The sequence below is a fragment of the Microtus oregoni genome, unplaced genomic scaffold (genome assembly GCF_018167655.1).
Source record: "Microtus oregoni isolate MIOR12 unplaced genomic scaffold, Mior012 000124F_ref0000388, whole genome shotgun sequence".
NCBI classification, from domain to species: Eukaryota; Metazoa; Chordata; class Mammalia; order Rodentia; family Cricetidae; genus Microtus; species Microtus oregoni.
In genome coordinates, this window is record NW_024544756.1 from 961,632 (window position 1) to 985,928 (window position 24,297).

A 24,297-nucleotide genomic window follows, 5' to 3' on the forward strand; every position below is an offset into this window, starting at 1 on the left:
ATTTCATCTAGATTGTGCAGATTGCTACTGATTTTATGTTTAATTTGGAGAGAAATGCCTTAAAAATAACGTGGAAGTACTGGGTCTGAATACTGAAGACTTTAAATATAACAGCAGAAGCAGAAGTCTGGGAAGTTTAAACCTATTTCCTCTTCCTTAATCCCTTGGAGAGAGAGAGGCGCACTGGCTAGCTGGAGCCTCCAAGCCAGTGCCTCCAATCTTTCGCAGGAGGCATTGGCTCTTTGCGGCGGCCCTGTCGCCAGGTGAAAGCTGTTTGCGGGTGGGAGTACGCACCCTAGTGAGGCCAGCTGACCTTCACAGACTCTGGGGAGCAACTGTGAAGGGTCTGGGAGACGACTCCTTCAGACTCCAAGAGAAAGAAGAAAAAAGGGGGAGCCCTGAAAGAAGCCTGAGCCTCCAAGAAAGATAGCAGTGAGTTACGGAACAGGCGTGATTATCCAAGGTAATTATGTAAAAGAGAAGCAAGCCTAGGAGTTCTAAATGGCTGCAACTTGGAGTTTACTCTGTCTAAGGTGAGTGTTCAGTGTTCGTGTTCCTGTCTCTCTGCCAAGGTTTCTCTCCCCCGTCGCCTTTTCTGGCTTTTGCCCACCCTCAATTTGAAAAGGCAGCTTGCTCCGCCCGCCAGACCCCACTGGCAACATTTCTCTTCCCTGTCATCCTCAGCCCCTCCTAATTAGCCCTGTACCCCGCCCCCACCCAGCTCCTGGGACCCTGAGTTCTCTTCTCCTCTAGTAAGGAGCAGCTGTGTTTATCCCTGCACCCCGCAAATGCATCCTGTGCTAATTTCACCGACGCTGCCGCGGTGCTGCTGTCCAAAGAACACACCTTTCCAGCCAGCCCAGCAGCCACGTCTCGCTCCAGTGGTTCAGGGAAAGCAGAGGAAACTCTTGAGCTCTCCAAATCGAACCCACTCCACTGGGCATCTTCCTTCCCTTCCCTTTGACAAACGATCCCATCTCAATAATGCTCGTTCCTTTCCGATTCCTAGTTCTGTTTACGGAAGCCTAGGGCCGCCTGGGGTTGCTTTGCTCTCACTATGGTTTTTGGAGACTGGAGGTGGTGTTTTACAGTCCTGCAGCACACTAAGGACTGTTGGAGCAGATCTGAAAGATCTGGAGGCTCCGGAGCGGGTGACAGGGGAGTGCCCCCTCCCCCTGGTCTAGTGGGGGTAGGGAAAAGAGAAAGGGACTAGGCTTGGGGAAGGAGGCAGGGAGGCAGCTGCAGTACTGCGAGGGGTGCGTGCGCCTGTGCCAAGCTTGCCCGCCGCCTCCTGGTTCAGTCTGCGATCTTCGGCGCGTGGGACACAGGGAAGCAGGAGCGGAGCCCCGCGCCCTGGCCTCTGGTCCTCTGGGCGCCTGGCGGTCCTCGGGGCCAGAGCTCTTGGGGCGGGGCGCAGGACCCTTGGCCGTGCTCTCCGCCCCCGCCGCTTGCGCCCAGCCTGGCTCCCTCTCCATTGAGTTTTCCCGAAGCGGGCGCCCATCAATGGTCCTGCTTGGGGATGCACACGCAGCTCACGGCCGGAGGGGGGTAGCAGCCACCGCCTCCAGGTACTGGCCCTCCTGGGTCTCCGCCACCACCCGCTGCTGCCGCTCAAGCCCCAGGCGCACTGAGTTCCTGACCATGGGGCTGCTGAGGCTGCCTTTGCTGGCGTGAGAAGGGGCAACAGAGCTCCCAGGCTCTGGGGTCCCCAGCTGTCTGCATGGATGTCTTCAGCTTTGTGAAGATTGCAAAGCCCTCCAGGTAGGGACCGCGCGGGTTTTCTTTGCACCTAGGGCTGCCGCGGAAACTTGGTGCTTTATTTTTCTGGGGTCTGGAAAGAGCAAAAGCTTCAAAGAGCAGCCGGGTTTAAGGTAGAACCAAAACCAGAGGACCGGAGGTTGCTGCTTTCAACTTATTTCTCCCTTTCTGATGGGGTTTTATAGCCACAAGCATAGAGAACACACACACACACACACACACACACACACACACACACACACACACACACACACACACACGATATTCAGGGCAGCTTGTTTTCCCTTAGGAAAAACCCCAGTGGTGCTTTAGGGGTCACAGTATATGTTAAGGGCCAAGAGAAGATTGTTGTAATTGATTTTGCTAAGGAAAGCCAAAAGTACTTGGGTACTTGCTTTCCAAGTAGCAAGCACCCAAAGTGTCCCCCCATTTTCCACCTCTAAATTAGACCTCTATGATCTGGAAAAGTCAGTTTGAAGGTTGACCTGGATGTCTCCAGCAGCGACCCAGATGGCAAAGTCATGGAGGTAGAAGAGAAGAATTCAGCCATTCTTTAAGTAACGGTGGAATCTAAAGCCTTGAAGATTTGGAAATGGGCTTATAAGTAGCTGTTAGTATTGAAGACAAATCATCGAATCGGGCTGATTTTTTCCAGCAGTGCTGGGGGGAGAGTAGTAAGTAACACTGCCACATTGGGGCCACCGAAATAGCATCTGGTCTGAATATTCTTCTACCTTCTGCCCTGCTATCTTCCAAAGCCTTCTTTGAAACCAACAAGTCGTGTGTCTTGTGCTTGGGGCAATAATTGGGAAAGCTGGGTAGGAGAGGTGTTGGAAAACCATACCTTCTCACTTCCTTGCAAGTCTGTGGCAGAGGTATCCCTCTGTCCTGGAGATCTGAGGGAGTAGACCCTAGCACACAGGGACTTTTAAATTTCAGTACAGAGAGTAGCATCCTATGTTTTCCTTTATTTTTTTTTTAGATAAGAGTAAAATGTATTGATTGTGTAAAGCAAGGATGAACAACCTCAAAATCCTGAGGCAGAAAAATGTATTGACTTGGATTTGTCCAGTTCTACTTGAGGCACTCATAGCCCTCTGGTTTAGATATTTCCAAAAAATCACAGTTCTTTGTTTTCCCTGCCCATCCCCATATGCCCTCAATCATACGAGTCAGTCTTCATGTTCGGCATTAATTTCTAAAGGGAAAGGATCCCCATGCAACTTACTCTGGGTAGATTGGAGATACTGGGATGCTAGAGAAATACGTGTCTTAGAGACACCCATCAGAGTTCCCTGTACATTAGAAGACAGATGTGTGAAGTTGCCAATGACTGTATTGTGACAAATTATTTGCTTTCATGCTGATGTTTCAGAGAATCATGGCTCCATACCACTGTCCTATTAATTTCCTGCATACTTCTGTCTATGTCTGGATAATAGACAGCTATCAAATAAGAATCATGTTCAGGAAAGTGCTAAGGGCCAACTCTGGGATGATGTGGTGCCTGGCCTCTGTATGACAGATGGAAATGAGACTCGAGGACAGAAAAGTTCAGTTGAGAACATGAGTGGACTAAACAACAGAATTTTGGGTGGACTCGTGTGAAAACCAGCAGGATTCACAAAGCACCCAGATACTCCATTGTAGTCCTTAAACTTTGGATCCCTGGGGAAATCGGTAATACATGTCAATGAAAAGATGAATTATATCTATTTTTGTTAGATTCTAGTATACCTTTGTGGGTTCCACAAGTCACACAAGTCAGAGGTTTTATAAAAATCCAGGCCAGGCTCTGTGTGTGTGTGTGTGTGTGTGTGTGTGTGTGTGTGTGTGTGTGTGTGTGTGTATGGGGGCAGAGATTAGAATCTATTTTTAAAGAAGAGTTTAAAATTTAGTAAATGAGTATGAATTTTACTTTCTGTCCTTATGTCATCCACTGGAATGTTTGTTCTAAAGGGAGAAAGTGCTTATGTTCCGAACCAATGTGCCCGCTGAGAAACCTTACAGCCTTCTAGAGTGCCTCTTTTGCTCAGTTTGAGCTCCAGGATGGCCCTCAAGCTGGAACAGCGATGGCTTTAGGAGGTCTTCAGCTGTTTGCTTCTGCCCTTGATTGAAGGTGTGTGTGTGTGTGTGTGTGTGTGTGTGCTTTAAACACTGTTAGAAAAATCAGGTATAAACGTGCTTACATGGCAGGATTTCCCTGATTTCAGGGTGAATAATCTTCCTAAAGGATTTAACTTTGATCAGCATGGTGACTTGAATGCTTCAATTCTCCCGGCTTTACAGACAAATACACGCAGTTGCCCTAGGTTTGGTTCTTAGCCTTGTCTTTGGTTCTTAGGAACTTCCGTTTTTAAAATGTTGATTCCGAAAACAGCTGTTGTAACTGCTATGTACCAAGTGTCCGATCTGTGAGTAAAGACGGTGATCATTAAAGCGCATTCCAAGAGAATATTAATCTGTGCTGAAATCAATAAGCCAAGTGCTTTGAATTTCTGAGGAGCCTACATTTAACTATTTATCTACTGACTTGGTGCCTTTTTAATCACATGAAAAGTCAGAGTTCTAATTGCCCCTCAAGAACTCAGTACCATCTTACCATTGCCACTTAAATACTGCCAAGCTAAGCTTGATTAGCTTGCAAGTGGTGGTGACCCTTTAAGCCATCTGTGTGAGTTAGGGCCCTTGATTGCGTTCGTTGTGTGTGGCACCCTGTGTCATGGTTCTGTCCGAAGATGTTTTTCGTATTCTAATTTTCTGGTTATTAAACATCTTGATAGTTTATATGCAGTTTTAACATTACTGTTTCCTTGGTAACAGTTATATATCATTTTTTTCATTCTTGTGGATGAGAGCATTACAGATGATTGCTTTATAACCCAGGAATTGTATAAAAATAGGCATACATTTTTATTGTTACTGCTCTCAGTGTTGACTGTTACATTTGTAAAGCAGATGCACTGTCGCAAGTGTTTATAGAAGAACACAGTTCAGTAGAAAAACATATGATTATGCTGCCTTTGCCTGAGGGAGGTGAGTTGAAACCCCGAAATCATAGGGGTTTTATTAAACTGAGCAATATGTTCAGGAATTGAGTGGCAAACTTTATTTCGATTTGTTGGTGAGGTCTCAAGTATCGATGTAAATATTCTCCATTATGGCAGTAAGAAAATTCACAAAAGGCTGTATTTTACATTTTTAAATTGTTTCACAGATTATTTTGCTTTACCATTATTATTTTTTTATATAGCAGGGACTAAAATGTGGGAAAGTGTTAATGTTGTTGCAAGTACCTTAACTTTTGAAGAAGAATGAAATATTTTCATTTATAATTTTCTTAGATGTTGATAGAAAAACCTACTTTAGATACAATGAAGCTTGTCTTGTTTTTCCTTTACATTATCCAGAATTAATCACTTCCCTGGAGAGAGGGAAGTTAAAGAAGGAGACAAAAGAGTATAGCCTTCTAGGCCTCTCTATCCCCCCCCTCCCCTAGGTGATTTTGGCAATGGCATTGACAATAGGGAGCTCTAGAGAATAGCAGTGAAAGACCCCAAAGACTCTGGATTTGAATTTTATTAAAGATGCTACTTGCTCATCTTCTGAGTCCTTTCTGGTTCTGCTGACTTCTATGGCTGTCAGGAGGCGAAATGATGAAGAGTTTCATAACAGAACTAGATTCCTGTTTTAGGAATATTTAACTTTAGTTTCCCAGGGGCTGCTAGTCAGTCAGCTTTAGGGAGAAAGCACCTAGCTCATGCTCCCTGCCATTTCAGCCCTCCCTCTCTCCTTCCCTCCTCCTCTCCCTCTCTCTATCTCCTTCCCTCCTTCCTCCCTCCCTCCCTCTGTCCCTCCCATCCTTCCTCCCTCCCTCCCTCTCTCTCTATCCTTCTTTCCCTCTCTCCCTCTCTCCTCTTTTATAGAGACTGTAGTGGTGGTGAAAGTTGTGATTTAAAGGCATGTCTTGAAAATACTTGTTTTTTGCTTATAGCTCTTGGAGCTAGTTAGTTGTTCTCTCCTCTTTACACAGACACACAGAGACATAGAGATAACACACACACACATACACACAAACACATATACACACGTGCGCACATACACATGCCTACACACACAGTTTGCCATAGTAGTTTAGCATTATTGGTGTATAAACAATGTATCTCTATGCTGTTTTTGCTTTTCCTTTCTTTTTCTTTTCCTACTGTGCTGGGGATGGAATGTAAGATTTTGCATGCTTCTACTGAGTAATCGTCCTAGCCTCTAGAAATGTATAATCTTTAAGGAACCATCTTGAAAACACTGATTTCTGCTCTTAACATACTAGAAAAAATTGAGGCTTTAAAAAAGATTGTTGAAGCATGCATATAGTTCTGAAGCTCACCACTTTCATGTATTATCAAGTGCTTTTATGTTACTTGTTTTTGTTTTTTGTGTAACAGTTTCTCACTGTGCAGCTCTGGTTGACCTGGAACTCTCTATGTAGACCAGGCTAGTCTAGAACTCAGAGAATCGCCTTTGCCTCCCCAGTGCTGGGATGAAAGGCATTCACCACATACTCTGCCACTTTCTTTCTGTTTTTATTGAGAGAGTGCATCTAGTTGAATCTGTCCTCCAACTCACTATGTAGCTGAGGATGACATTGGAATTTCTGATACTCTTGCCTCCTCTTCCCAATGCTGTGATTATAGGGATAAAAGACCATACCTAATTTATGTAATACTGGGAGCCTAACTAAGCATTCCATGCAAGTTTTTAAAGTAGACTACCAACTGAGCTCAATACCCAACCCCATGAAAAGATCTGGAACCTCATCATATCAAGAGAGAATTATGAGGAGGTTAAACCTCCTCATAAATCAGCAAACTGTGATTTAAATGCCAAATCCAGCTTGCTATTATGGGACAGTCTGTGCGCTAAGAATGAATTTGTTATTTTTAAATGGTTTAACACAACAAAAGAAAAAAATACAAAATTAAAATTCTGGTATTCATAAATAAAGTTTTATTGGAACACAGCCATGCCCATTCATTTTATAGTGTCTATGACTGAATTTTCTGTACAATAAAGTTGAAAACATGCCATAGAAAAGCTGTTTCCCAAAGTCTAAAACATTTACAGTCTCTTACAGAAACTTTATTTTTTCCTTCCTTCTGTTCCTAGCTTCCTTCCTTCCTCCTTCCTTCCTTCCTTCCTTCTTTTCTTTTTAAAAATTTGTCTTATTTGTTTTTTGAGAAATTCATACAATGAATTTTAACTATCTGTATCCTTTCACCCAACTCCTCCTAGTATTCCTCTCTGGATGTGTGGTCTCCTTCTGGAGCATCCTTGACAACACTCTTAACAAATGACAACACTTCTAAAGAAAACGGACTCTTCCATTGTCAGCAGCTAAGGATTGCTTATAGCTCCTAGGGTAGGGTATCCACCTATTATCTCCATGCTGACATTTGATTTGGCTTGAAATTGTATTGGGGTTGTGTATGCTGTCACAATTGATATGTGTCATATATATAGCTGCCCTGTTGTGGCTAGAGAACAGTGTTTCCTTGTAGTCATCTACCACTTCTGACTCTCACAGTTATCTCTTCCCTCTTCCACAATGATCCCTGAACTGTCAGGAATGGGGTTGTGGCATAGATGTTTGTAGAAGGAGTGGCGGGCTGCGTTCCTGCCGCCCTGCTCCAGGCCACCTGGCTAGCTTATGCCCCGAAATAATAACACAAAAACTGTATTTAAACACTGCCTGGCCCATTAGCTCTAGCCTCTTCTTGGCTAATGCTCATATCTTGATTAACACATTTCTAATAATGTGTGTACCGGGAAAGATTCAGCATGTCTGACCTGGTGGCTGGCTCCATTGTGTCTGACCCAGAGAGGAGAGAGGTATGGCAATTGCCTCACTTCCTCCCAGCATTCTGTTCTGTTTACTCCACCTACCTAATTTTCTGTCCTATCAAAGGGCCAAGGCAGTTTCTTTATTAACCAATGAAATCAACTCAAAAGAGAAGACCCTCCCACATCAGATGTTACATTTAGGACTGAGCAATCTGCAGGCTGAGTTTCTGTTCTTTGGTCACTTGTGGGCTTTGTATTTATCATCATCTGTGGCAAACAGAAAAGTCTCTGATGAGGTCTGAGTGATGCATCTATCTGTGGGTATAGTGATTCATCATTAACAGTCAGTTTAATACTATGTTCATTGAGCAGAAAAATACCAGTTGGTTCTATCCTAGGGTCTGTGACTTGCTGGCCACAAGGAGAGTCTTAAATAACTCAAGCTGTCCTTAGACTCCCAATTCTACCTCCAAAGTGCTGGAATTACAGGGTTTCACAATTATACCCAGCTGTAGTAGCATTTCCTGTTTTTCTTTCTTTGTCACTGTCCAGACATAGGTAAACACATGTGCTCCCATGCCAGATAAATATTAAGTACTCAAATTCACTGACATATATTTACAACTAAACCAAACTCTATTTTTATTGAAACTTAAGATATTCAATATTTCAACTGTTTGAACCTGGTCCTCATCATACTTCTCCCACAGGTTGTACCTGGGAACATTAATAACACAGATTCCTTGGTCACTCAATTGGCCTGTTTTCTTTGGCCTGCTGAATTCCTCTACAGAGTATTACTGGCTTTTCAGAGGCTTTTAGACATATAATTCAACTTGGGCGAAAAATTAGTGTCAATAATACTGGGACAACTTTCTCTAGCATGTGCCAGCGAGCTGGTGATGGAGGGAACAGGAGAATGCTAGGATTTCCTTACAGGACACTTGAGCCATCGGATGCTAATGGCAACTGACCTTCATTAATCTGTTTCCAAAGGAAATACTAGATAAGTAGATTTTTTTTTTTTTTTGTATGCAGAGGAATCCAGGTAACTTCGAAGAATCTGCAACTGAGCTGAACTTCACTTTTGAAGAATTTCACACACACACAGAGCCTTGGAATGGAAACCATTTTTCTACCACGTCGTGCAATGCAGCTCACTTCTTTAATAATTAGGGTCATTATGAACCTAGTCTCTGGGAAGTATCTGGAAGAAATCTAAGCCTTGGTTTTAGATAACAAAGTTCACATTCCTAATTTTTCCCTAGCATGGAGAAAAGAAGAATTTCCTGACTGAATGGTCACATTTTCATGTAGGGCTTACAAATTTGACATGTGACAAATACCCTCTACTAAATACAAAGTGAATGAAGCTGTATACAATCCATTCTAATTCAAGTTGCCAATCAGTGGCCATATATATTTAGCTGAACAATGACCACAATCGGCAAGTAAGCAAGTGCAAATATTGAAGTGTTAAAAATAAATGGCCGGAGGCAAGGAGAGATAGTTCAATAGTTAAGAATAGTGTCTGGGAGCAATTCCCATCACCCACATGGTGGCTCACATCCAGTGCCAGGGGATCTAACACCCTCTTCTGGCCTCTGGAGGTACCAGACATACACATGGTAGATGTACATTCAGTTAAAATACTTGTACATATAAAAGTAAAGAAGTAAATAAATCTTTAAAATAAAGTCAAACAAATGACTTAGGTCTCAGAGAGCAAACTGTAATTTCTATTTTGACACATGAAGCATATTTTTTCTCAGTATGATTGACAACTCCAATGTCATAAACTTGAGTCTGGAAGAAACCTGAGCTTTGCTGCTCTCAACTCCATGACAAAAGTTATAATTTAATTAAAACTATTCTGTTGTCAGAAACAAAAGGTTTGAAGAAGGAAATTAATTTCCCTATATTGGTCATTACTGCAGAGTTGTGTTTTTTATTTGGGTTTTTTTTTAATATGTCCTTACATTTTATGACATCTGCTTAATAGAAAATAAGACATGATTATCGAACAGATATGCTCAAAATTAGTGTGGAAATTTGTCCAGTGAATGTTAAGACTGCACACAGCAGTGCGAGCACAGTTGTTGACTTCATGTGAACTCACAGCCGGGTCGATTGAGAGCGTCTATGTCTGTTCTACCCTGGGTCACATGTCTAAGCATGCTGTTTTCACAAGGGCTCCTTGAGTTGAATGCTTTTCTGTTATGCAATGCATGGTCCACTCTACCACTCTTGACCCTGGTACAGGAGCCATTAGTAGGAAATGGCTTCTGGGGTTACTTTGTCCCAAGCCAGTCACAGGTAGAAATGAATTGTGCTTCAGGGCAATGCCACAGGGCCCAAGTTGACCAATAAGAGGCCACTTAATTTGTTTACCATGACTTTTCTTGTACTGACTGTGTTTTGACCATCTGTTTTTGGAAACAGAGTTTCACTGAATCACAGCATGACCCCCTCTGGCTGTTGATATCTATGGCCAGTGGACAGTTGGGGGGGGCGGTGTCCCACAGTCAGGTAGAGACCATTGAGTCTTTTAAGGCCCAAGATATTGATGAGATTTACCTGCCCTTTTCACAAGTATGATATTTGACTGTCCTTCCTTGATCTTTCTCTACCCAGTATGTCAGTTCTCCTGAGAGCTAGAGCCATATGCTTGGTGTCACCTGCTTGTCTTAGGAGAAGGAACGTCAGCACATTCCCTGGCTTAGCCTTGCCAGCCCCTCTCTACTGAGCATTGACTTTTAATGCTATGCAAGTGGTGCTTTCGGAGCATGCTCTACTCATACAACCATTGAGGGAACCTGGAAGACACAAGATTTCTGATCCTCGATATAGGATCCTATATAGACAACAGATTGGGGGTGTATAGAAGACAGGGTAAAATGGTTTGGAGAGTTGTGGTCCATATTAAAGTCCTTCATCTTTGTAGGCACTTTCAATTATCAGATCTCTAGCCGTATCAAATCATGTGAGAAGCTGTGGAACTTAATTTAGTTGGACATCCGGTCGTTCCTAGCAATCTGGTCCCTTCCTTTCTCATAATACTATTTTTTTTTTCTAAAGTGGTCTCATGTATCCAAGACCGACTTAAAACTCACTAAATAGCAGAAGATGACCTTGAATTTCTATTCTTCCTCTCTGGGCAGCCTGTGGGCTGAAATTACCAGCATGAGTCACTATACCTGGCTTATGCCAGTCTAGAGATATAACTCAGGGCTTCTTGCATTCTACCAACTGAATGAGCTACATCCCAGCCTCTTCATAACACTCACTCACTGTGTGGTAGATTGCTTTTTTTTTTTTATATTTTTTATCGTTGTGAGAGGATTGCAGTGTATTGCCTTTCCTGGCCCAGAACTTACTGTAGAGTGTGCTGGCTGAACACTCCCAGAGATCTACCCACCTCTGTCTCCTGAGTTCTGGGACTAAAGGTATGGGCCATCATGCTTGACTCCTTTGCATTTTTAAACCTCTCCTGAATTGAAGCCTTTCTATGTGGCATTGCAGTTCCTTCCACTAGAGTTCGGGAGTATTTCCTACTCCATTGCATTGGGTTTGGTCCAGTGACTTCTTTTGGTCAATGGAACTTGGCTAGGGGCCACAGAACGTCCATTTTAGTAGAAGAAAGCCTTTGCTGTATGTTTCTTTCAAACTGTTTAACTATTATTATTGTACGTGTGTGGTATATGTGTGTCACTGCATGCGTATGGAGGTCATAGGACAGCTTTGTGGCTTTTCTTCTTTCCTTTCAATTTTAGGTTAATTCTGGCCATCAAACTCAACTCACCACATGTTGTAGTTTGAATGAGAATGACTCATAGGCTCACATATTCAAATACTGCATCCCCAGTTGATAGAACTGTTTGGAAAAGAATAGGAGGTGTGACCTTGTTGGCAGAGAGGCATACTAGAGGTAGGCTTGGAGGTTTCAAAAGTGCAGGCCATTCCCGTTTTGCTATCTCTGCCTCCTACTTGCTGATAAATTTGGAAGCTCCCAGTTACTGATCCAGTGCTATGCCTGCCTTCATGCTGCCATGTTTTCCAGCACAAAGCTTATAGCCTCACTCTCTGAATTGTAAACCTCCAGATGAATGTTTTCTATTCTTATATAAGTTGGCCTGTTCTTGGTGTTTCTTCACAGGAATCAAAGAGTAACTAAAACATGGTGGCTGCAATGCAAGCAGTCTACCCACTGAGCTCTTGCCAGCCCTGTTGCCCATTTGTTTATTGCTTCTAATTTGAATAACTTCTTGGCTTTGTTTGACCTGTTGGTCCCAGAAGCTAGATTCATCTTGAGGAGTACCATCTGGCAAAGCTGGAAACACAAGAACAGATGGTTCCTTTCCTATGATGCCATAGTTGTGGCTTCATGATGGCAGTGGCTGTTCAAGGTTAATGGCATTAGGACTGAGTATGATTTTGGGCTGTGTTTCATCTATGAGCTCTTTGAGAGTAAACCCCCTTGATTTTTAACTTCTTTTGTTCGTAATATTTAGTAGATTATGAATGAATTAGGGTAAAGGCATACTGTGTCCCTACAGTTTCAAATATTAATGATCACAGATATTCCTACTTTGGGAGTTCATTCAACAGATTGGACTATAACACCACTGCATGTTTATGATACTCATTGAACACTTGGCAACGAGCCACTATCTATACCTACAGCTTAGGGCCTCTCTGTCATTCTCATTATTGTTTTCTTTTTCTTCCTTCTAGTCTTTTTTTTATTTAAATTTATTTATTTATTAAGGATTTCTGCCTCGTCCCCGCAACCGCTTCCCATTTCCCTCCCCCTCCCCCGATCAAGTCCCCCTCCCTCATCTGCTCGAAGAGCAATCAGGGTTCCCTGACCTGTGGGAAGCCCAAGGACTGCCCACCTCTATCCAGGTCTCCTATGGTGAGCATCCAAACTGCCTAGGCTCCCACAAAACCAGTACGTGCAGTAGGATCAAAAACCCGCTGCAATTGTTCTTGAATTCTCAGTATTCCTCATTGTCCGCTATGTTCAGCTAGTCCGGATTTATCCCATGCTTTTTCAGTCCTAGGCCAGCTGGCCTTGGTGAGATCCCAATAGAACATCCCCATTGTCTCAGTGTGTGGGTGCACCCCTCGTGGTCCTGAGTTCCTTGCTCGTGCTCCCTCTCCTTCTGCTCCTGATTTGGACCTTGAGATTTCTGTCCGGTGCTCCCATGTGGGTCTCTGTCTTTGTCTCCTTTCATCGCCTGATGAAGGTTAATATTCTTGAGGATGCCTATGTGTTTGTCTTTGGATTCACCTTCTTATTTAGCTTCTCTAGGAACATGAATTATAAGCTCAATGTCCTTTATTTATGGCTAGAAACCAAATATGAGTGAGTACATCCCATGTTCCTCTTTTTGGGTCTGGCTTACCTCACTCAGGATAGTGTTTTCTATTTCCATCCATTTGTATGCAAAATTCAAGAATTCCTTGTTTTTTTACTGCTGAGTAATACTCTAATATGTATATATTCCATACTTTCTTCATCCATTCTTCCGTTGAAGGGCATCTAGGTTGTTTCCAGGTTCTGGCTATTACAAACAATGCTGCCATGAACATAGTTGAGCATATACTTTTGTTGTATGATAAGGCCTCTCTTGGGTATATTCCCAAGAGTGGTATTGCTGGATCCAGGGGTAGGTTGATCCCGAATTTCCTGAGAAACCGAAACACTGCTTTCCAGAGTGGTTGCACAAGTTTGCATTCCCACCAGCAATGGGTGAGTGTACCCCTTTCTCCACAACCTCTCCAGCAAAGGCTATCATTGGTGTTTTTTATTTTAGCCATTCTGACAGGTGTAAGGTGGTATCTTAAAGTTGTCTTGATTTGCATTTCCCTGATCGCTAAGGAAGTTGAGCATGACCTTAAGTGTCTTTTGGCCATTTGAAGTTCTTCTGTTGAGAATTCTCTGTTCAGCTCAGTGCCCCATTTTATAATTGAGTTGATTAGCCTTTTGCGGTCTAGTTTCTTGAGTTCTTTATATATTTTGGAGATCAAACCTTTGTCAGTTGCGGGGTTGGTGAAGATCTTCTCCCAGTCAGTGGGTTGCCTTTTTGTCTTAGTGACAGTGTCCTTTGCTTTACAGAAGCTTCTCAGCCTCAGGAAGTCCCATTTATTCAATGATGCCCTTAGTGTCTGTGCTGCTGGGGTTATACGTAGGAAGTGGTCTCCTGTGCCCATGTGCTGTAGAGTACTTCCCACTTTCTCTTCTATCAGGTTCAGTGTGTTCGGACTGATATTGAGGTCTTTAATCCATTTGGACTTGAGTTTTGTGCATGGTGATAGATATGGATCTATTTTCATTCTTCTACAGATTGACATCCAGTTTTGCCAGCACAATTTGTTGAAGATGCTCTCTTTTTTCCATTGTATACTTTTAGCTCCTTTATCGAAAATCAGGTGTTCATAGGTTTGTGGGTTAATGTCAGGGTCTTCTATTCGATTCCATTGGTCGACTTCTCTGTTTTTATGCCAATACCAAGCTGTTTTCAATACTGTAGCCCTGTAATAGAGTTTGAAGTCAGGGATGGTAATGCCTCCAGACAATCCTTTATTGTATAAGATTGTTTTGGCTATCCTGGGTTTTTTGTTTTTCCATATAAAGTTGATTATTGTCTTCTCCAGATCTGTGAAGAATTTTGATGGGATTTTGATTGTAAACCATACTATCTTTACTGACAAAAGAAAGTTTGTATCATGCTTATATACAATACTTGAAGATCTGATAATAAGAGGTTTGTGCACTTAACTGCAATATTACAAAGCATATTGTTTGATATTTTGTATATACTATACTAGTAAAATGAAGTAAAGGACCAGAAAGTGAGCGCTCCTCACTAGTCCACATAAAAGGCATTATTTTGCTTATGATTGACTTAGTTTCTTTATTTCTCTTAAAGTGTTGCACCAAATGAACAAATTGGAACAAATGGAATTATGAAAACCTGCTTAAACACTAATAAGAAATATGGCATAGCTATGTAATCAAGAAGGCTGTTTGCTGTGATGTAGAAAGATCTCCAGGTACATTTATTGCTACATGAAAGCAATAAGGTACGAATCAATTTTAGAAGTCTGAATTCAAATGTTCGGAAGGATTTACATAATATTACTAACAATATTTAGCTTTGTAAACCTGTAGTACTCAGAGTATTGTGTAATGGTCTAGGGGACATGAGGCCATTGGCTCTACATTCCCAGATGCCATTATATAATTTTATTTGATTTTTGAATGCAAGAATTATGCTACATGTTTACCAATAAACTTGGATTTCAAAGACGTTAATGGAGTAGCCACATAAATCCAAGGCATTGAACACACTAACAAAATATTCTTAATGTTTTTTTTATGATTGTAAAATTAAGACCTTTAGAGGTGTTATTTGAAATTTTAAAAAACCAAAAGAGGGGCTGGAAAGATGGATCAGAAGTTAAGAACAATGGCTCTTTTTACAGAAGGCTCGTGTTTGATTTGCAATACCCACTTTGTAGCTCACAACTGTCTGTGACTCCAACTCCAAGGGATTGGAGGCCCTCTTCTGGCCTGCTCAGGCACCAGAGAGGCATGTGGTGCACCGACACACATGCCTGCAAAACACTTTTATAAAAAAGAATACCCAAAGGAAAAGATAGCTCTACTATAATCATTTAGCCTCCTGTTTTCCATTTATCTCACATAAATAATATAAATATGAAATTAATACACTTAAGTTTTCAAAAAATATAATGTTCCCATGTCATTAACCACTCTTTTAACAACCACATGAAACCGCATTTACTTAATGATTTTCTATTTCATTAACATTTAGATTGTTTCCAGTGTATTTCTTTGGATAACAATGTGATGAATTTCTTTATAGCAACTTCTTTGGATCCCATGGCCAGTTATTTTTTTTCAATGACACCAATAACAGTTTACTGAATACTTCAAAATGCATCAAAATCAGAAGGTAGTTTGACATACGATTAAAATGATATCTAAAGTTTTTTGCTAAGATTGTGGACATTCTAGTTGCTCAGAGATATTACACTTGACAAATAACATTTTTCATGCAAGTTATTCTTGGTGGTAAAGGACACCTGGGTAGTAGTACTTGATATTTCTGGTAGTTTTTTTTTAAGCAAATCAATCTTTTGCTTCCTTATACATATCATGGAAAATTATGTGCTATTCTCTTGGGATTTCATTTCATTAAAAAGAAATTCTATCCTTTTATCACAAGATAAACAATTTCACGAAATTTCTTATGGAACTAAAGAGATGGCTCAAAAGTAAAGAGCAGTTACTATTCTTTTAGACAACCTGGGCTTGTTCCCTAGCACCCACTTGTAGGCTCACAACTGTTTAAAAATACACATCCAGGTGCCATTAATTCATAATTTGTTTTTCTGATTGATATCACATTGGCAGGCTGAAAAATACAATACAATTTAACCAAATTTATTAAAACCATTGTAGACAATAAACTATCTGATCCTCCTCTCCTCACTAAGTCTTTATGTTGTCTCCCTTCAGTGTTAATAGAGTTGTGAAAACGTTGTAAGCTTACATTTATCTCCAATAGGATGATGTGTTGAACAGCCTAGCATTATAGGTTTGCATGGTAATATTTTAGGGTCAGTGCTGGAGATGGGATCCAGGGTTGGTATGTGATAGGCAGGTGCTTGGAATTTTTAGACAAGGTCGCTATGTAGCCTAGGCTGGCCTCAAACACTACATCCCATAGTCTCTGTCTTCTGAGAGTTGCAGGTGTGCACTACACAACCTGACCACGTCACCATTTTTAAATGATCACCAGAACAGTAACTTGACACAATGCCTAGTTTTAGAGCTCATCTAGAAGTCATTTCATGATTTTTGCTGTATCATAAATCAAGGGTTAGGGATTGGCAAAGCCTTGTCTGTGGACCCAGTCCAACCTCTTGCACATGTTTGTATTAAGCTAAGAATAGTTTTAGTATTTGAAAATGTTTCCAGAAAATTAAATCATAATATTTCATGGGACATGAAAATTTTATGAAATTCAAATTTCAGTGTCCATGAATGGCTTTTGTGGGGAGGATAAAATAATGTTTAATAATGTTTATATTATCTGTGTCCAAACAGAATTGAGTAGAAGTGGCAGAGACCATGGATGAATCTAGAGCCTATAGTTGAGAAATCTTGCTGGACACTCACCTTTCCCTCCCTCCCTCCTTCCCCCCCTCCCTCCCTCCCTCCCTCCCTCTCTCTTTCTGTGATAAAATACATAAATGGGAGTATGATAAAATACATAAATAGGATTTGGATAACATTGCTTTGTATTTGCAGGTGCTCCTCTATGCGTATATATTTTTTCCTTTGGTACTGAGGATAGAATATAGGGCCTTGCAGGTGCTAGGTGAACTCTTTTACACTGAGCTACACCCCTGTACCAGGTGTTTCTTCTATATAAATATTCCTACCATAAAAATTATTTCTCTGCACAAATAGATCTTGGAGAGCTCAAACAGAAATTGTATTTTCAATGTTTATATTCTCTTGACATGCATGCTCTCCTTTCCTAAAGATAATGTAATACACACACACACACACACACACACACACACTACATCCACACACCAGTAAAAATAAATAAATATATAAAATATAAAAGCAACGTGAAGATAAACTGTTCCTCCTGCCGATTGGTCACCTTTCTGTTTCAGTGGATGCTTTCAAGGCCAGCATGGAAAGCCAAGCTGGAAAAATAGGCTGGCTTAAGAGGGCAGATGAAAAAGAGCTCCACTTGGATCCCCAGCTGCACCCTACTAGGTTATTCAGTTGATGTGTACTTCATGGAGTTTTAACTCCAATAAAGTGGTAGTTTATTTCAAGACATCTCTCCTTATCGGTACATGTCTAACTTGAATAGCTTCTGTGTTTTAACAGTGAAGCCTGTCACCATTACTCTCTCCTTTCTGGGTATTTTAGCTGCAAAGAAGGAAATGTCACATGAATAGTGGCGTAAACCATATAGGCCTAGAACGAGGTGATTCCTAAATTGCAGTACATTGACCCAGAATGGTCAGCATGCATACTGGCTGCTTCTCTTTATGCTCCTTCAGCCTCTTCCTTCCTCCCATGATAGTCTCACAGGAGGAAAGTGGCTACAACAGCTCTTGGCATCATGCCATTATCTGATTTAGTTCCGAGACAGGGAGCAGGCAGTAACTGGCTCTTTCTTTGTTTGTATGGAATCACATTTCTTTCTCGAAGCTGAGAATTACCCCTTAAAAATGGGAGGTGTTCATTCCAGGCTTACCTCTCCAGAGATGCTACCAGTCAAAATCTGAGTTCTAGTCAAACAGAGGAGAAAGGGAAGATGAATTGAAGAAGTATTCAAGATACTGCTTTCCAGTAACCACCATTTTATTAAGGAATCAATCCACGTGATCTTTTCCCATAACTTCTCCCCGGTTCTGGAGAATGAACATATGGGTCTACCACTGAGCTACGTCCTAGGCACTAGAGCTGTATTTGGAAAGCAACAAAAAGAAACACTTGAATTTGGGTGGTAGCTAAAAATGTCCATCTAAATCCTACACTCAATTTCTGGTAGAGAAAGTTATCATATGTTAGCTTCTTTTTCTGTGGTCAGGTTGAAAGTCTATGCATTGGAATATAGTCAGAAGTAACAGAAAAACAAAGCCACGCGTGCCGAGTTGCATCTCAGCAGTAGAGTGTCGAAGACTCCAAAGTTTATTCTCAGAACTGTAAAGCAAGAAGAAAACATGCTGCAAAATAGCTGAGGGAGGTGGACAACGTATGGTGGCCCATAAGAAATACAGAGGAAGGGCCAAGTCCTGAAGACTTAACTGGCTTCTTTGTCTTTGCTTCTGCTGGCCAACTGAGGTGCCATGTTATCGCCTTAGTTCCCTTTTGTGGATGTAGAATGGTTTCCGTACTTAACAAATCTCATACCTTCACACATAAAGACCAGTGGTGAACAGGGCTTGTTCCTTGCCTGCCTCATAGCAGAGTCCCCCAGTAATTCATTGTTTAAAACTGTCATCCTAGCCCACATGTTTCCTGAATCTACCTGGCAAACAGAGCCTTCAGGGCTGGTTACGATTTGTAGACTGACATACTGAGCCAGTAGACCTTGGTCTTGTCCATTCCTTCACGTAGAGATAGCTGCTGAGTTTTGCATGAAAAAGGGTGACTTGAATAGTTGCAACATAGATCATAGGGTCCACAGAAGTTAATTAATGGCTTTCTGGTAGTTAATAGAAAAAGTGTGTCAATGCTTGTTTTAGGGTCCTATTGATTCTCACGCCGAGGTCAGCATTGACAAGTGTCAATGGGTATATTTTTTTAGGTTTTTATGTTGGATGGTGTTGAGGCTATGAGCAATGGTAGCAGGAGACTTGGGATTCTTGGCAGTTTGCCATGAGCAAAATATCCTACAATGAAGAGTTGTTCATTCAAAATAGCAATGAAGTCTCACATTGACAAGCACTGGCTTCTGTAAGAGTGGGCTTTTATTGTGAGACCAAATTTCAGGTTCCCTTATCGTCATCATACCACTAGCCCCATGGACGGCCACCTGAGGCTATCTCTGCCAAATTTGAGACACTAGGAGGAAAGAGGAAATGACTGTTGGTTAGGCAATCAAGAGCACTGGTTCAGAAGAGCAGAGAGGATTTGCTAAATTGATATCTAGAATGGATGGTTCCATGGGTACCTGATAATTATAGCCTGAGTCATTGCCTAATGACAGTGGTTGCTGTTGATAGGGAACAGCTCATAATGCTGGAGTTTCACAGAGTGGCAAATGTGATTGCCTACGTCCTGTGTACTGCCGCCTTTGAGTTTACAAGAACTGAAGAGGTCTTTTCTTTCCCGCTTTTTCTGTAATGAACAAATTGTCTCTAACAAGCATGCATTAATCATACAACTGAAAGGAAGTTTTTAAGGATCATCATAAACAATTAAGTAATTAAAATAATTTTCTTGGTGTTTATAATAAAACCAATTAAATTCTCAGGCAGCTTTGTTGTTTGGATGTCATATCGAAAAGGGATTCACACCCATGTGTTTTTGATTCCTAAGCACTTCTAATCAATATGATACGGTGAAACAGTTCACAAAAACAGCCCCAGTGACGCCATTTTCGCTGTCTGAAGTCACATCTGCATTTGGAGCCACAGCTGCATTGAATGAGAGAATGGTGATGAACTCGAGCTGTATGCACCTGCTATTCCCCTGAATGAGGAGGTATAACCCTGGATCTGATGTTTAATGATTGTAGTATTCTAATTTCCTTTTTTTTTTCTTGTCAAAATTCATGGTAACAAGCTTTTTTTTCCCTGAAGCTGGGGAGAAGGCGTAGCCTATAAAGTGATTCTTGTACAAGTCTGAGAACCTAAATTCACTCCCTGGCACCATGACATTAGTTTGCAATCCCAGGGCAAGGGAGGCACATATGAAGGAGCCCTGGAATGTGCTGGCAAGCCAATCTGGTGGTCTCGGGGAGGTCCAGTACAATGAGAGACATAGTCTCAAAAATGAAGGGGTCTGAGGCTCAAGTGATTGCTCAGTGAGTAAGAGGACTGGCTGCTCTTGTAGAGGACCTGGGTTCAGTTCTAAGCACTGAATGGCTATTCACAACTATTTGTAACTCCACTTCCTAAAGAACCAGTGCCATCCTCTGGCGTCTTCTGGCATCACACACACACACACACACACACACACACACACACACACAGAGTACACATACATGCAGTCAAAATGTATGGGCAAAATGCTCATACACTTAAAAATAAATCTTTAAACAAAAAAAAAAACACAAAAAGAAGGATAGCGTTTCTGAGAAAAATCACCTGAGATCGTCCTCTGGCTTCTACATGCATGTAGACTAGTGTTTCTCAATCTGTAGGCTGCGGCCCCTTGTGGAAACTTCTGTCTTCAAAAATATTTACATTATAATTCATAACATTAGCAAAATTACAGTTATGCAGTAGCAATGAAACTAATCTTATTGCTGGGGCTCACCACAGCTTGAGGAACTGTATTAAAGGATGTTAGCATAGGAATGGTCAAGAAGCAGTGATATAGACACATGCTTATGCCCCCACATATATGTCTGCTCCTCTGCTCAAAATACACACACCCACACAATTTTGTTTTCCACTGTTACACAGGAGGCACATACAGCCCATGTGGGTACATGAGTATATACATTTGCTTACATAATGTTAAAATAGAAGTTTCAGCAAGTGTAATGGCACAAGCCTTTAATTCCAATACTCAGGAGGCAAAAGAAGACCGATCTCTGTGGTTTGAGGCCAGCATGATGGACACAGTGAATTCTAGGCCATTCTGGGATATATAATATGACTCTGTCAAAAAAAAGCATTAAAAATTTCAAGCAATATTAGTAGAATCCAATACAATCTGATTTTCTCTTCTTTCATCCTTTTTCATATTATCAATCCTGCTAGTTTCTTCCCAATCAATTACCTTCGTAAATCTCAGCCCAAGATTTCTCTCTGTGAGTTTCCCCCTCATCTTTTAACATGGTCTTTCTTCCTTAGGAACCTCTCTTCTAAGCCCTTTATTTATAGAGATGCGGCTACTGTTATGAAAGCTTGGGACCTAACCTGACCTTAGGAGAATACTAGACCAGAAATTTTGAACTTTAGCTGACAAAGAACAGCTTATTTTTCCTATTATGACAAGTCTTATAAGAATGCCAGTCCAAGGTTTCCTGTCACATTAGGTGCCAGTTCCAGGAAACCTGTGCCAGTATCTAGTGAGGGGTGGGCAAATGGAGCCACCATAACATTTGAATTCTGTCTCCAAAATGCCAGAGGCCAACATGCCTTTTTGTAGGCTTGCTTACACAAACTGTTATTTGGATTTTTCTTGTTAAGATTTCTTTATTTTTATTTTATGTATGTGGATGTTTTGCCTACATATTTGTCTGTGTACCACGTGGGTGCTTTGTGCCCCCGAAGGCCAGAGAGTGTTGCATTCCCTGCAACTGGAACTACAGATGGTTGTGAGCTACCCTGTGGGTGCTGAGTCTTAAACCTGGGTCCTCTTGAAGAGCATCCGGTTATCTTTACCATTGAACCGTTTCTCTAACCTCTTTATTCCCCCAATCTCAGCCAAGATGCTTTCTCACCTGAATGGACTCTAAGTAACAAATATTAGCAAATACAGAAAGACAATTCTTGGTGAGAATCAGACCTGGAGTACTGATTCTATGACGACACTTCAATGGGAAAGTACCTATCTAAATCTGGAATAGGCACAGTTTATACTCTCAGTCCCCTGTCCTCTGAGAGCTATTCAAGTCTCCACCTTGAAGACTATTGAGCATCCTTGCTCTAGCCAATCACAGTATGACTCTGAGCTTTATGTTCTTTTAGTGGAATTTGTCAGTAGGCTCTATTTCTTTTTTTTATTTTAGGCTGGAGACGACTTAGAGGAAGTTCACTTTGGCTTAAAATACTGCATAAGCAATGCAGTGGATTGAGAAAACCCTAAATTTATAGGGCCAGTAGGTAAGGAACATAACATTTAATTTACCCAAGACTTTTTTTTATGATATATTTGAAGGAAGGACGAGAGACCAATAAATGCTATCACAATTCTACATACACAGAATGATTGAGAAATATGTAAATACCTACCATGCACATGTCCTGTTCCCTTCAAACCTGGAGTTTGCTTGGGGAGGAGGAGGCTGGAAAGAATTGCAGCTCCTAAGTTGCTGTGGAGGGGTGGAAAGAGGAAGCAGGAAGATTTGAAGTGGGAGAGGAAGCTGTGATACCAGATGAGAAGAGATAAGGCTCCTCCCATTCCCTCAACTGAGGTAGCAGTGATATGAAAGGGAGCCTGCTGGTTTGGTCATGTGTGCTTTTAGTGTGTGCCTATGAAGCTCCATCCAGCAAAGTACAGTATTCTGAGTCCACACTGCATCTCTCAGAAGAACCTATGAATAAGCAAACATGAAATATGCACTGTGCTCAAGTCCATTGTTCACGGATTAGTCCCACTGAAGGAAATTCAATGTGTCACACTCGAACGCACTGCACCAGAACAGTGTGCTTTATCACGAGTAGACACACTGTGGTACCCATCTGATGCAGTGAACACCTGCTTCCTGGGCTGGGGAGAGGGCTTGGTGCTTAAAAGTGCTGGCATGCAGGTCTGATGATGTGGGTTTCATCTCTGGATCTCCTAAAGTGGCAGGAGACAACCGACTCTGGGAACTTGTCTCCTCCAGATGCAAACTGCAGCATGTCTGAATCTATATGTACATGCATGTGCGTGCACGCACGCGCACGCACACACACACACACTTTAAGTTCCAATTTGTACATTTTCTGGTACCATGTTTATGGCCACCATTATTCAAAAAGTAGGTAATCTACCTCTTGGTAGAAATGAATGGGCAGTTTGAAAGCTGCTATTGCTGGTATAATATGCTGCTTTCCTTCTCTTCAGGGCAAGTTCCTCTATATTCTTTGCAGAGTAGCATTTTCTCCTCACTGGTAATCAACACAGACCATAAATAACCCTTACTTCAATGGGTCCTCTGTGATTTTCATCCCCTTTAATCTGCAGATTGCTCTCTTTTCCTTAAACTGCTCCAAGATACATTTACCTTCTTTGAGAGAAAGAGAGAAGGACATCACATTCATCACAGTACGGATGCATCCATAATTTCTAGTACATAACAGATCAGTTTTACATTGTGTTTTAATTGACTCGGCAAGGACGTTGAGGGCCTAACTTATTTGTATTATTGTGAATGCTAATAATTGCAATGGTTTTTGTATTGTTAATCATATGGCATTAGATGGTTGATATTGATAAGAATCAGATTAGAATTGCTACCAATTTTCATTTGAGTATTAATGTTCTGAACTTCATTGCTAAGATGACTTCCTTCTACTTTTAGAATCTATGGCTGATATTAACCCTAACTACTAGCATCGCATCCTGGTGTCATGGCTACTGCTGCTGCTGTCCCTACCTTCGTGACAAGTGTGTTTAGGTCTCCATGTGTCCCTGGAGTTCTTATGAGCATCTTATATACAGTAGTTCAGCTGTTTGACCTTCCAAAAATCCAATCAGGTAGCTTCTACCATTATTTCTGTTAGGACACTGAGGGTCAGACAGAATCAATCACTCTCCTTGGAACAAGTGGAGCCTCTGTATATGTGTAGGAATTAATGTACCTCAGGGATGCTATCAATCATTGCCTCTCAGGATCACATGACCTGTCTTTTACAAAAATAATGTTATGTCTCTTAGTGTAAAGTGTGGAGGATAGTATCTAGGGACTTGTGAGTTCTAGGCAAGTGCTGTACCACTGAGCCATACCCCCAGTCATCTGTCCCTTTTTATACTACTGAGCATGGATGCATGCTAAGCTTGTACTCTAACCCTGAGCTACATCACAAACTCTTCCCCTATTTCCTTCAAAATAGCATAACTTTTTATCACCCTAGCACAGGGAATGCAACAACTGGAATACAAAAAGCCCCCTTGGTACAAGAGCTAGTTCCAGGACAGGCTCCAAAACCACAGAGAAACCCTGTCTCGAAAAACCAAACAAACAAACAAACAAAAAAAAAGCCCCCTTGATAACTATCCATTACTTATTCTCATCTCTCTTTAGAACCCAT

The 24,297-nt window shown here is 41.5% G+C and overlaps 1 protein-coding gene across 5 annotated transcripts in view; it reads left to right on the plus strand.

The window, feature by feature from the left end:
* Window positions 1–238: 238 nt before the first annotated feature.
* The window catches only part of LOC121444429 (FERM and PDZ domain-containing protein 4), a 648,345-nt gene continuing 624,286 nt past the window's right edge, over window positions 239–24,297 (plus strand). For 3 of the 5 annotated variants that reach the window (XM_041646237.1, XM_041646234.1, XM_041646235.1), the window contains exon 1: window positions 1,137–1,761. Coding sequence is in view for 4 of the 5 variants with exons in the window: in XM_041646234.1 (XP_041502168.1) it covers window positions 1,721–1,761 (41 nt within the window). In the remaining variant the exon portion in view is untranslated. Of the gene's footprint in view, window positions 534–1,133; window positions 1,762–24,297 lie in introns of those variants that run through there. The other 2 variants (XM_041646236.1, XM_041646240.1) reach the window with 2 other exon arrangements.